This window comes from Salmo trutta, chromosome 24 (assembly GCF_901001165.1).
Source record: "Salmo trutta chromosome 24, fSalTru1.1, whole genome shotgun sequence".
NCBI classification, from domain to species: Eukaryota; Metazoa; Chordata; class Actinopteri; order Salmoniformes; family Salmonidae; genus Salmo; species Salmo trutta.
In genome coordinates, this window is record NC_042980.1 from 48,725,801 (window position 1) to 48,740,160 (window position 14,360).

The 14,360-nt window shown below is 45.3% G+C and overlaps 1 protein-coding gene across 3 annotated transcripts in view; it reads right to left on the reverse strand.

Annotated features, from left to right (window-relative positions):
• The window catches only part of abcb6b (ATP binding cassette subfamily B member 6 (LAN blood group) b), a 48,857-nt gene extending 37,351 nt beyond the window's left edge, over positions 1-11,506 (reverse strand). Inside the window, exons 1-8 of one of the 3 annotated variants that reach the window (XM_029712427.1) lie at positions 11,190-11,498; positions 10,717-10,957; positions 7,305-7,397; positions 5,702-5,894; positions 4,878-4,999; positions 2,669-2,778; positions 2,468-2,533; positions 1,835-1,960 (exon numbers count right to left, since the gene is read on the reverse strand). In XM_029712427.1, coding sequence (XP_029568287.1) covers positions 1,835-1,960; positions 2,468-2,533; positions 2,669-2,778; positions 4,878-4,999; positions 5,702-5,894; positions 7,305-7,397; positions 10,717-10,957; positions 11,190-11,237 — 999 coding nt within the window. In that variant the 5' untranslated portion in view covers positions 11,238-11,498. Of the gene's footprint in view, positions 1-1,834; positions 1,961-2,467; positions 2,534-2,668; positions 2,779-4,877; positions 5,000-5,701; positions 5,895-7,304; positions 7,398-10,716; positions 10,958-11,189 lie in introns of all 3 variants that reach the window. The other 2 variants (XM_029712428.1, XM_029712429.1) reach the window with 2 other exon arrangements.
• Positions 11,507-14,360: the final 2,854 nt, after the last annotated feature.

Sequence of the window (14,360 nt, forward strand, 5' to 3'; positions counted from 1 at the left end):
ACACCCTGCAGACTAACACCCTGCAGACTAACACCCTGCAGACTAACACCCTGCTGACTAACACCCTGCAGACTAACACCCTGCAGACTAACACCCTGCTGACTAACACCCTGACTAACACCCTGCTCACTAACACCCTGCTCACTAACACCCTGCTGACTAACACCCTGCTGACTAACACCCTGCTGACTAACACCCTGCTGACTAACACCCTGCTGATTAACACCCTGCTGACTAACACCCTGCAGACTAACACCCTGCTGACTAACACCCTGCTGACTAACACCCTGCTGACTAACAGCCTGCTGACTAACACCCTGATTAACACCCTGCTGACTAACACCCTGACTAACACCCTGATTAACACCCTGCTGACTAACACCCTGCAGACTAACACCCTGACTAACACCCTGATTAACACCCTGACTAACACCCTGACTAACGCCCTGCTGACTAACACCCTGCTGACTAACACCCTGCTGACTAACACCCTGCTGACTAACACCCTGATTAACACCCTGCAGACTAACACCCTGCAGACTAACACCCTGCTGACTAACACCCTGATTAACACCCTGCTGACTAACACCCTGACTAACACCCTGCTGACTAACACCCTGCAGACTAACACCCTGCTGACTAACACCCTGCTGACTAACACCCTGACTAACACCCTGCTGACTAACACCCTGACTAACACCCTGCTGACTAACACCCTGACTAACACCCTGCTGACTAACACCCTGACTAACACCCTGCTGACTAACACCCTGCTGACTAACACCCTGCTGACTAACACCCTGCTGACTAACACCCTGCTGACTAACACCCTGCTGACTAACACCCTGCTGACTAACACCCTGCTGACTAACACCCTGCTGACTAACACCCTGCTGACTAACACCCTGCTGACTAACACCCTGCTGACTAACACCCTGCTGACTAACACCCTGCTGACTAACACCCTGCTGACTAACACCCTGCTGACTAACACCCTGACTACACCCTGCTGATTAACACCCTGCTGATTAACACCCTGCAGACTAACACCCTGCTGACTAACACCCTGCTGACTAACAGCCTGCTGACTAACACCCTGATTAACACCCTGCAGACTAACACCCTGCTGACTAACACCCTGCTGACTAACACCCTGCTGACTAACACCCTGCTGACTAACACCCTGACTAACACCCTGCTGACTAACACCCCGCTGACTAACACCCTGCTGACTAACACCCTGCTGACTAACACCCTGCTGACTAACACCCTGCTGAATAACACCCTGCTGAATAACACCCTGACTAACACCCTGACTAACACCCTGCTGACTAACACCCTGCAGACTAACACCCTGCAGACTAACACCCTGCTGACTAACACCCTGACTAACAGTCTGCTGACTAACACCTTGCTGACTAACACCCTGCTGACTAACACCCTGCTGACTAACACCCTGCTGACTAACACCCTGATTAACACCCTGCTGACTAACACCCTGACTAACACCCCGACTAACACCCTGCTGACTAACACCCTGCTGACTAACACCCTGCAGACTAACACCCTGACTAACACCCTGCTGACTAACACCCTGCTGACTAACACCCTGCTGACTAACACCCTGCTGACTAACACCCTGCTGACTAACACCCTGACTAACACCCTGCTGACTAACACCCTGCTGACTAACACCCTGCTGACTAACACCCTGACTAACACCCTGACTAACACCCTGACTAACATCAAGAGAGGTCAAGTGTAAACAGAGAAGGATTCAGAGGATGCCAGTGTGGTCTGATGTGAACCCATATGAAGGTAGAGGGGACTGTACCTGGAACCGGCCTTCTGTGACCATGTAAGCACAGAGCAGAGATCCTGCTAATAGCCCTGAGCCAATGATCAGGTTCTGGGTTTGGTTCAGTAGGGCCAATGAGGCGTTGGTCTTCCACTCTGACTGCTGCAGACAGAACAGGGGTACACAATCACCAGCTAGTTACCTCAACATCAACCAATCAGGACAGGGGTACACAATCACCAGCTAGCTACCTCAACACTCAACCAATCAGGACAGGAGAACACAATCACCAGCTAGCTACGTCAACATTCAACCAATCAGGACAGGAGAACACAATCACCAGCTAGCTACGTCAACATTCAACCAATCAGGACAGGAGAACACAATCACCAGCTAGCTACGTCAACATTCAACCAATCAGGACAGGAGAACACAATCACCAGCTAGCTACCTCAACATCGACCAATCAGGACAGGAGAACACAATCACCAGCTAGCTACCTCAACATCGACCAATCAGGACAGGAGAGCACAGTCATCAGCTAGCTACCTTAATAACATCAACCAATCAGGAGAGCACAATATCTAAAAGTCAGACTGTATAGATATCAATACCCCAACAACAGGACCTGGAGATCGTAAAGTCAGGGAATGTTCGTTATCCTTTTACCTGGTACTTCAGAATTGCCTCTTCGAAGCAGGTCACTTCATACCCCTCAGCATTGTAATATTTCACCTGCAACGAAAGGTTTGACTGAATGCATGGTTTATCTGGGTAGTAAGCTGTGGAGGAGGTTGGGATGTGAAAGGGGTCTGGGTAAGGTTTGGGTTTGGGGTTAGCAGGGGGTATTGGATATGGCTCAGTCAGTACCGTCTCAAAGTTGAGCAGTGAATCCACAGCCTTAGACTTGGCGTTGTTGTCCTGAGTGTTCATGTCCCGTCTGTACTTGGTCCTCCACTCAGTGATCAGGATGGTGAAAGCTGGTGAATGAATATGTTTTCAGAGAACAACCTGGACTCCAAACCAGGAACCCACAAAGCATCGTTACCTCGACCACTGTCACGCTACTAACGCTGCTATCGGCTACAGCAAGTCATCAAACTGAGTCTGTCCTCTGTCAGTATCACTGTGTAATAGAATAGGACCCGTCACTGTTATGCACCAAAACTTCATACTCAAGAAGCAATGTCAATACCACTGACCCCAAAAAACCTTTCACCCTGGATTTCTGCATCCAGGGTGACGGAAACTCTAGTTTTACGGGCTGGAGACGTCCAGGGTGACATAAACTCTAGTTCTACAGGCTGGAGATGTCCAGGCTGACATAAACTCTAGTTCTACGGGCTGGAGACGTCCAGGGTGACATAAACTCTAGTTATACGGGCTAGAGACGTCCAGGGTGACATAAACTCTAGTTCTACGGGCTGGAGACGTCCAGGGTGACATAAACTCTAGTTCTACGGGCTGGAGACGTCCAGGGTGACAGAAACTCTAGTTCTACGGGCTGGAGACGTCCAGGGTGACATAAACTCTAGTTCTACGGACTGGAGACGTCCAGGGTGACATAAACTCTAGTTCTACGGGCTGGAGACGTCCAGGGTGACGGAAACTCTAGTTCTACGGGCTGGAGACGTCCAGGGTGACATAAACTCTAGTTCTACGGGCTGGAGACGTCCAGGGTGACATAAACTCTAGTTCTACGGGCTGGAGACGTCCAGGGTGACATAAACTCTAGTTCTACGGGCTGGAGACGTCCAGGGTGACATAAACTCTAGTTCTACGGGCTGGAGACGTCCAGGGTGACGGAAACTCTAGTTCTACGGGCTGGAGACGTCCAGGGTGACATAAACTCTAGTTCTACGGGCTGGAGACGTCCAGGGTGACATAAACTCTAGTTCTACGGGCTGGAGACATCCAGGGTGACATAAACTCTAGTTCTACGGGCTGGAGACGTCATGCGGCCACTACTTGTGCACACACAACTAACTAGCTAGCGATTCCACACAGCTAACTAGCTAGTGATTCCACACAGTGATTCCACACAGCTAACTAGCTAGCGATTCCACACAGCTAACTAGCTAGTGATTCCACACAGTGATTCCACACAGCTAACTAGCTAGCAATTCCAAACAGCTAACTGGCTAGTGATTCCACACAACTAACTAGCTAGCGATTCCACACAACTAACTAGCTAGCGATTCCACACAACTAACTAGCTAGCGATTCCAAACAGCTAACTAACTAGCGATTCCACACAACTAACTAGCTAGCGATTCCACACAACTAACTAGCTAGCGATTCCACACAACTAACTAGCTAGCGATTCCAAACAGCTAACTGGCTAGTGATTCCACACAGTGATTCCACACTGCTAACTAGCTAGTGATTCCACACTGCTAACTAGCTAGTGATTCCAAACAGCTAACTAGCTAGTGATTCCACACAGCTAACTAGCTAGTGATTCCACACAGCTAACTAGCTAGTGATTCCACACAGCTAACTAGCTAGTGATTCCACACAGCTAACTAGCTAGTGATTCCACACAGCTAACTGGCTAGTGATTCCACACAGTGATTCAACACAGCTAACTAGCTAGTGATTCCACATCAGCTAACTAGCTAGCGATTCCACACAGCTAACTAGCTAGCGATTCCACACAGCTAACTAGCTAGCGATTCCACATCAGCTAACTAGCTAGTGATTCCACACAGTGATTCCACATCAGCTAACTAGCTAGCGATTCCACACAGCTAACTAGCTAGCGATTCCACACAGCTAACTAGCTAGTGATTCCACACAGCTAACTAGCTAGCGATTCCACATCACCTAACTAGCTAGTGATTCCACACAGCTAACTAGCTAGCGATTCCACACAGCTAACTAGCTAGCGATTCCACACAGCTAACTAGCTAGCGATTCCACACAGCTAACTAGCTAGCGATTCCACACAGCTAACTAGCTAGCGATTCCACATCAGCTAACTAGCTAGCGATTCCACATCAGCTAACTAGCTAGCGATTCCACATCAGCTAACTGGCTTGTGATTCCACATCAGCTAAACCTGAATCAGTCAACTCACTGAGGTAGATCAGCAGGCAGATGAAGACGATGAGGCCGAACAAGGCACTGAAGTAGGACACAAAGTAGAGGATGGCGATGACTATATCAGCGATGGTGGGCAGGATACTGAAGATGATGTAGCTGAGAGAGAGAGGAGAGAGGGTGGCAGGATACTGAAGATGATGAAGCTGAGGAGAGAGAGAGAGGGGAGAGAGAGGAGAGAGGGTAGCAGGATACTGAAGATGATGTAGCTGAGAGAGAGAGGAGAGAGGGTGGCAGGATACTGAAGATGATGAAGCTGAGAGAGAGAGGAGAGAGAGGGGAGAGAGGGTAGCAGGATACTGAAGATGATGTAGCTGAGGAGAGAGAGAGGAGAGAGAGGGGAGAGAGGAGAGAGGGGAGAGAGGGTAGCAGGATACTGAAGATGATGTAGCTGAGGAGAGAGAGGAGAGAGAGGGGAGAGAGAGGAGAGAGAGGAGAGAGAGGGTGGCAGGATACTGAAGATGATGTAGCTGAGGAGAGAGAGAGAGGAGAGAGAGGGGAGAGAGAGGAGAGAGAGGAGAGAGGGGAGAGAGGGGAGAGAGAGGAGAGAGAGGAGAGAGAGAGGAGAGAGAGGGTGGCAGGATACTGAAGATGATGAAGCTGAGGAGAGAGAGAGGAGAGAGGAGAGAGGGTAGCAGGATACTGAAGATGATGTAGCTGAGGAGAGAGAGAGGAGAGAGGGGAGAGAGGGGAGAGAGGGTGGCAGGATACTGAAGATGATGGATTGAGCTGATATATATGTGTGTGTGTGTGTGTGTGTGTGTGTGTGTGTGTGTGTGTGTGTGTGTGGAGGGGGCGTACCTGAGCAGGTTGTTTATAGAAGATGTTCCTCGGTCTACACTACTCAGAACGTCCCCAGTGTGTCTCTCCAGGTGCCAGCGCAGGGACAGGGAGTGGAGGTGACCAAACAGACGGACTTGAACCACCCTGCTGGTGAACTGCTGGACCTGCGTCCACAGGAAGGACCTCAGGTTACTGATAAACCCTGATGTACCTGGAGGTGGTGGGGGGGGAGAGGGAGAGAGAGAGAGGGAGAGGGAGAGAGAGAGAGAGAGAGAGAGAGAGGGAGAGGGAGAGAGAGACAGACGGAGAGGGAGAGACAGACGGAGAGGGAGAGGGACAGACAGACAGACAGACAGACAGACAGACAGACAGACAGACAGACAGACAGACAGACAGACAGACAGACAGAGAAACAAAGAGAGAAAGAGTCAAATCCAGCCAGTGAGAGACTCAGAGGAAGCCATTAGAATTTAACAGTAGCCATGAATAGGTAACAGTAGCCATGAATAGGTAACAGTAGCCATGAATAGGTAACAGTAGCCATGAATAGGTAACAGTAGCCATGAATAGGTAACAGTAGCCATGAATAGGTAACAGTAGCCATGAATAGGTAACAGCGGCCATGAATAGGTAACAGTAGCCATGAATAGGTAACAGTAGCCATGAATAGGTAACAGTAGCCATGAATAGGTAACAGTGGCCATGAATAGGTAACAGTGGCCATGAATAGGTAACAGTAGCCATGAATAGGTAACAGTAGCCATGAATAGGTAACAGTAGCCATGGATAGGTAACAGTAGCCATGGATAGGTAACAGTAGCCATGAATAGGTAACAGTAGCCATGAATAGGTAACAGTAGCCATGAATAGGTAACAGTGGCCATGAATAGGTAACAGTGGCCATGAATAGGTAACAGTGGCCATGAATAGGTAACAGTGGCCATGAATAGGTAACAGTAGCCATGAATAGGTAACAGTGGCCATGAATAGCTAACAGTAGCCATGAATAGGTAACAGTAGCCATTAGTAGGTAACAGCGGCCATGAATAGGTAACAGAGCCATGAATAGGTAACAGTAGCCATGAATAGGTAACAGTAGCCATTAGTAGGTAACAGCGGCCATTAGTAGGTAACAGCGGCCATGAATAGGTAACAGTAGCCATGAATAGGTAACAGTAGCCATGAATAGGTAACAGTAGCCATGAATAGGTAACAGTGGCCATTAGAAGGTAACAGAGCCATGAATAGGTAACAGTAGCCATGAATAGGTAACAGTAGCCATGAATAGGTAACAGTAGCCATGAATAGGTAACAGTAGCCATGAATAGGTAACAGTAGCCATGAATAGGTAACAGTGGCCATTAGAAGGTAACAGAGCCATGAATAGGTAACAGTAGCCATGAATAGGTAACAGTAGCCATGAATAGGTAACAGTAGCCATGAATAGGTAACAGTGGCCATGAATAGGTAACAGTGGCCATGAATAGGTAACAGTAGCCATGAATAGGTAACAGTAGCCATGAATAGGTAACAGTAGCCATGAATAGGTAACAGCAGCCATGAATAGGTAACAGTGGCCATGAATAGGTAACAGTGATCGGAGTGTCCTATGATTCCTCACCTGCTCCTCCACCCTGGAGGAACTTGAGCAGGACATAAATACACACGGTGGTGGCCAGGGTCCTCCAGCTGCTGCCATCAGCCAGATTATTCACTAGACAGACACAGAGGACAGATTATTCACTAGACAGACACAGAGACAGACACAGAGACAGATTATTCACTAGACAGACACAGAGGACAGACACAGAGACAGATTATTCACTAGACAGACACAGAGGACAGACACAGAGACAGATTATTCACTAGACAGACACAGAGGACAGACACAGAGACAGATTATTCACTAGACAGACACAGAGGACAGATTATTCACTAGACAGACACAGAGGACAGACACAGAGACAGATTATTCACTAGACAGACACAGAGACAGACACAGAGACAGATTATTCACTAGACAGACACAGAGAGACAGACACAGAGAGACAGACACAGAGAGACAGACACAGAGACAGATTATTCACTAGACAGACACAGAGGACAGATTATTCACTAGACAGACACAGAGGACAGATTATTCACTAGACAGACACAGAGGACAGACACAGAGGACAGATTACTCACTAGACAGACACAGAGGACAGACACAGAGACAGATTATTCACTAGACAGACACAGAGAGACAGACACAGAGAGACAGACACAGAGACAGATTATTCACTAGACAGACACAGAGGACAGATTATTCACTAGACAGACACAGAGGACAGATTATTCACTAGACAGACACAGAGGACAGATTATTCACTAGACAGACACAGAGGACAGATTATTCACTAGACAGACACAGAGGACAGACACAGAGGACAGATTACTCACTAGACAGACACAGAGGACAGACACAGAGACAGATTATTCACTAGACAGACACAGAGAGACAGACACAGAGAGACAGACACAGAGACAGATTATTCACTAGACAGACACAGAGACAGACACAGAGGACAGACACAGAGACACATTATTCACTAGACAGACACAGAGGACAGACACAGAGGACAGATTATTCACTAGACAGACACAGAGGACAGACACAGAGACAGATTATTCACTAGACAGACACAGAGAGACAGACACTGAGAGACAGACACTGAGAGACAGGGGGTGGAGGGGGGTCCATACAGGGAATGTACCCCTTTATGTCTTGTTTGGTTTGGGGGGGGGTGGAGGGGGGAGGAGGGGGGTCCATACAGGGAATGTACCCCTTTATGTCTTGTTTGGTTTGGGGGGGGGTGGAGGGGGGAGGAGAGGGAGGGTAAAGGGAGACGAGGGGTGTTGATTTTTTTAGCCTTGGCACGGGGTCGGAGGGGGCCAGGGACAAAAAGTCCCTTGTTGCGGCATGTTAACTAATCTAAAAAAAAACGTAATGCCCCCTAATCATGACTGGCAGGGTGAGTGACTTCCCACACTATATACAAGGGCGCAATTTTCACTCGGGACGGGAGGGACATGTCCCCCCCGACATTTTGAAATTGTATTTTTGTACCCCACCCCCCAGTTTTATCATTGGAATGTGATACAAAACGAGGAAGTGGTGTGCTTTAGGACCATGTGGACGCCTCCAAGCGGTCGGTAGGCTGTTTGGAGTGTTTATCCGACTCAATATAAAATATATATAAAAATGATGTCCCCTTCACTTCTGAAACCATAGTTGTGCCCCTAACAATATATATAGTATAATATAATATATATATTGGACTTATTAAACAAAAAAATAAAACAAAATCAAATCTGATAACAAAAAAATTATTTTCAAAACATGAACATTTAAAAATGTTCTTGGATTCTAGAATCCAAGAATGACAAAAATAGTCAACAAAATGCACCTAAACCCAAAATGAAGTATTACTCTTCAACTCTCAATACTCCTGTTTCCGTGCCAACACATTGTTTATGAAAATGTATAACACTCCAAAATATACCGTAACCCCTAAAGATCTTTATTTATTAAATGCATTTAAGTTATAAAAATAGACCATCTTTTTAAATACTATAGCAACCTTAGTTCAGGTGCTACTCTCTCTGGTCAAGTAAGTTTGCTGTGTATGACTGAGGTAGCAATAACCTGCTGCCCAAGAGAAACATTTCTGTATTCCCCAAGGTTTTGATACCAGCTGATGCAAATAGTGCACAGAGATGAGGGCTTTCATTTATATATATATATATATATATATATATATATACACACACTACCGTTCAATAGTTTGGAGTCAGTTAGAAATGTCCACATTTTTTGTGCATTAAAATAACATCAAATTGATCAGAAATACAGTGTAGACATTGTTAATGTTTTAAATCACTATTGTAGCTGGAAACAGCTGATTTTTAATGGAATATCTACATAGGCGTACAGAGGCCCATTATCAGCAACCATCACTCCTGTGTTCCAATGACTTTTTATGTCACTTTCTGTTGTTGTGGAGAGTCTAAGGCCATATTGTTGAATTTGTATTATCTGTGTACTGTACCACCTCTTCTATGTCCTAGAACAAATACTATTGGAAGGATTCCTATTGGTCTCTGTTGATATTCCATGTAAGCTCTGGAGAGGCTGGCTTCTTTAAAAAAATAAAATAAAATTGAGTCAAACTAATGTTGTCACCTAAAAAAGGTCAAGGTTTTCAGACACTGCCCCCTGCTGTTCTAAACGTTTTACTGCAGCTGAGTACTTTAAGCCAACAGGACAAGGCCTTCAATCCAAGGGCACATTAAACTATGAATGAGACAGTATTGAAGTACAAAGTCAGAGGATATCAAAGGGTATAATGGCAGCAGTGTAGTAACTACCACCCAAGACCTGTGGTGCCACCTGTAGGGACACCTGTAGGGACACCTGTAGGGACAGACAGTCTCACCTATGTTTTTGGAGTAGAGGACAGACAGTCTCACCTATGTTTTTGGAGTAGAGGACAGACAGTCTCACCTATGTTTTTGGAGTAGATGGACAGACAGTCTCACCTATGTTTTTGGAGTAGAGGACAGACAGTCTCACCTATGTTTTTGGAGTAGGGGACAGACAGTCTCACCTATGTTTTTGGAATAGAGGACAGACAGTCTCACCTATGTTTTTGGAGTAGATTGATGGACAGACAGTCTCACCTATGTTTTTGGAGTAGGGGACAGACAGTCTCACCTATGTTTTTGGAATAGAGGACAGACAGTCTCACCTATGTTTTTGGAGTAGATTGATGGACAGACAGTCTCACCTATGTTTTTGGAGTAGAGGACAGACAGTCTCACCTATGTTTTTGGAGTAGGGGACAGACAGTCTCACCTATGTTTTTGGATTAGGGGACAGACAGTCTCACCTATGTTTTTGGAGTAGGGGACAGACAGTCTCACCTATGTTTTTGGAGTAGGGGACAGACAGTCTCACCTATGTCTTTGGAGTAGAGGACAGACAGTCTCACCTATGTTTTTGGAGTAGATAGGGACGAAGACATTGATGACCCTTTCTATGGCCAGTAGGGCCAGGCAGAGCACGACCATTCCCTGAAGAAGCAGGTTGCCCCGGGGCCACAAGTAAGGAGCCAGGAGACGCACCTTCTGCCCAAAACCATGCCATGTTGACAGGGTCTGGGACGACTTGCATGTGGACGGGAAGGACTCGGATGGGGACTCACTGTCTTTCTGTTGTCTTCTTTTGTCAGGCTGTAGAAGGGAAGAGTGACACTTCTTTTAGGAAACAAAATAGCGAATAACTTATAACATATTACAACTGTTGAAACTCGACGTAAGAACACTGATGTGTAAATGCATTCAAATTTTTAAAAAACAACATAAACAGGTCAACCAATTACAAAATACAACGTTATCAACCATCGTGTCATATTTTCATACGTTATACTGTATGCCAAACAACGGAAATAAATAGTCGTTTTACCTCAATGGTCAGAGTAATTCCAGCTCCTTTCGCATCTTGATTTGCCATTTGATAAACTAGACTAGAGGACCTCCAGGTCTAACTACTGTTCAACAGCCAGCCGCCACATACCGATGTTGCACCGTCAGCACATTCTGCGTTCTAACTTCCCCGCAGCGCTCAGGGATAGCAGATGATAGAATTTGCATGCTTTTTAAAGAGTGTTGTTATACATGTCTGTCAAGGGACTGACCGTTTAAGTGGTCAATATATGAACCATTTTTTTTATTTTTTTTATAGAGATAACATAATAATAAATTTTTCTCTACTTAGCGGTCGGGATGGAACATAGAGATAGATAGAGGACTCATCTTTGTATCTGTGCCATTATAGTGTCTGTGACAGCATGGGCAGCGCCATTGATGCTATCACCATTTTAAAGTAGTTACTTTTCTTCTTCACGATTGGCTGATCTCGCCTGATGACCTGGTTGGACACGACTCAAATAGGGTCACCACGAGGGATCAGCCAATGAAGTTGGAAGTCCCACACAGTCGACTATGTTATAATGGTGGAAGCTCTCAATGGCGCTGCCCATGCTAAAGCAGCTTTTTGACTACTAGAGGCCTCTATCATTCTCTATGGTATGGATTGGGTGGTATTTCTCACATGACCGGGCATGTGGTCATGTGAGGGGTCTGCCCTGCCATTGTCCAGTTTAAATAGAGGTCAATTCAGCGTTAATACTTCTTTCTAAAGCAGTTACAAGGAAAGTTGTTACATTTGTATCGTTGTTACATTGTATCGTTGTCGTCTGTTCTCTCCTGGAAGTTGTTACATGTTGTATCATTAGTAGAGCAGTGCGCATGGTGTGCTGTTATACATTGTATAATTTCACCTGTTAGTGAGAGTGAAGATGTAATTCAGCAACTCTTGGAAGTGAGACAGTGCTATCTGGGATACTTGGTATGTCCCTACCCTAACCCCTAACCATAACCCTTACCTAACCCAAACCTTGACCGTTTTAAATGTCAACTTCATAGGTGGTATGGACGTCCCAAGGAAACCGGAGAGCACAGACCCTTGGAGGGGAACTTAGATAACCTGTTTTTTTTAATAACAGTAACAAGGCTCTTCGCCCCCCAGGCTCAGTTTTACAGAAAGAACAATTACACTGGATTTTTTTATTCCAAAAATTATCCTATGGGTTCAGGGACCGCAATGGAAATACAAAAACAAAGCATATTGTGATTGGTAAATTAGTTTCAAAAATCGGACCAATAGGAGACAGACCTCTGAGGCCATTTTGAAAAATATAAAAGTCGCCCATCGATTTCTTTTTAAAAAGGCTAAGGGTCATTTTTACTTTTAAAAATGAGACGTTTTATCATCAACTTCAACTGTCCTCCAACAGTTTCTGAATTTCCTCTTCACTGCTGAGGTAGTGGCAGTAAACTTCCCTTGGCAGCACTTCACCTACTTTCAGGAATACCACCAAGTCTGATTAGGCTTGTCACGTCCCGACCATAGTAAGATGTTATTTTCTATTGTAGAGTAGGTCGGGCGTGACAGGGGGTGTTTTGTGTTTTTCTATGTTTTGTATTTCTATGTTTAGTTCTAGTTTTTCTATTCTGTGTTGTTTTTTGGGATAATCTCCAATTAGAGGCAGCTGGTCCTCGTTGTCTCTAATTGGAGATCATATTTAAGTAGGGTTCTTTTTTTCCACCTGTATTTGTGGGTAGTTATTTTCTGTTTAGTTATCTGTTACCTGACAGAACTGTTGGCTTTTCGTTTTGTTTCTTTTTTTGTTCTAGTGTTTCATTGTTTAATAAATTCATCATGAGCAATCAACACGCTGCGCTTTGGTCCCCTCTCTACGACAGCCGTTACATTAGGCTAGTAGAAGGACAGAGGTTTTAATCCGTCCCATTGATAGGATTTAGTTACTTCTATAAACTAAGTGCCACCTATGTCCACTTGCTGCATGTCTGTGTAGCCCTCTTCTTCATCACTGTCCTCGTTGGCGTAGTACTGTCGTCTCCGGTGCTCCCTCCTGCTGAAGGTCGAGGAAGCCGCAGATCTCGTCAGAGCTCTGACGAAGGCCGTGAGGCCCGATACGTAAAGCTTATTAAAGATCACTGATACTATCAAGAGCAGCGTGCAGGTTTCCTTCATCTTGTTCAACTGTTACCACGCAACTGCAACGAAAAAGATTGCTCAGATGTGCGAGTGCCTTTTGAATTTAAGGAAATTATGAAATAGTTATTTTTTACACATTTATGTAAAATAATAATAATAATAATCTGTCAGAGGAGATCCCAGGGGGAGCTGTCCAGACGTAGCTTGATTTGGTCGCAGGTTCAGGAATGGCTGAAGAATTGCAACATTTATTTGGAGCTAACTCCACAAAAAGCACTACTGGGTGACTTTAAAAAGTCATAGTCAATCAATCAATCATATAATAATACTCAAAAAAGGTTCGTTTTAATTTACAATCTGTAGAAACTCTGAGAATAGAAAGGTTGAGATATTTTGGCAAACATCACAGCACCGTTAAAAAATATATGGCAGCTAGAAATCAAAACTGGATGGTGTTAGGAGATAGATGGGAGGGGTGGGGGGTAGCTGAAGGATGGGACTGGATGGTGTTAGGAGATAGATGGGAGGGGTGGGGGGTAGCTGAAGGATGGGACTGGATGGTGTTAGGAGATAGATGGGAGGGGGTAGCTGAAGGACGGGACTAAAAACAAACAACAACAAAAAGATAACTATTGTAAAATATACTGCGTCCGTAAAATGTACGGTCTATAAATATTTGGACATTGACCAAGTCATTATAATTTTGGCTCTGTACGCCACCATTATGGATTTGAAAGGAAACAATAATTGGAGGGTATTTACATCCAAACCGGTAGGAATAACAGCACTTTTTATGTGGTCCCCCCCAATTTAATGGGCTCAAAAGTAATTAGACGAATTAACATAATCAGAAATCAAATTGTGAGTTTTAATACTTGGTTGAAAGCCAGGGGTGGCAGGTAGCCTAGTGGTTAGAGTGTTGGGCCAGTAACTGAAAGGTTGCTTGATTGAATCCCAAAGCTGACAAGATAATCTGTTGTTCTGCCCCTGAACAAGGCAGTTAACCCACTGTTCCTAGGCCGTCATTGTAAATAAGAATTTGTTCTTTAACTG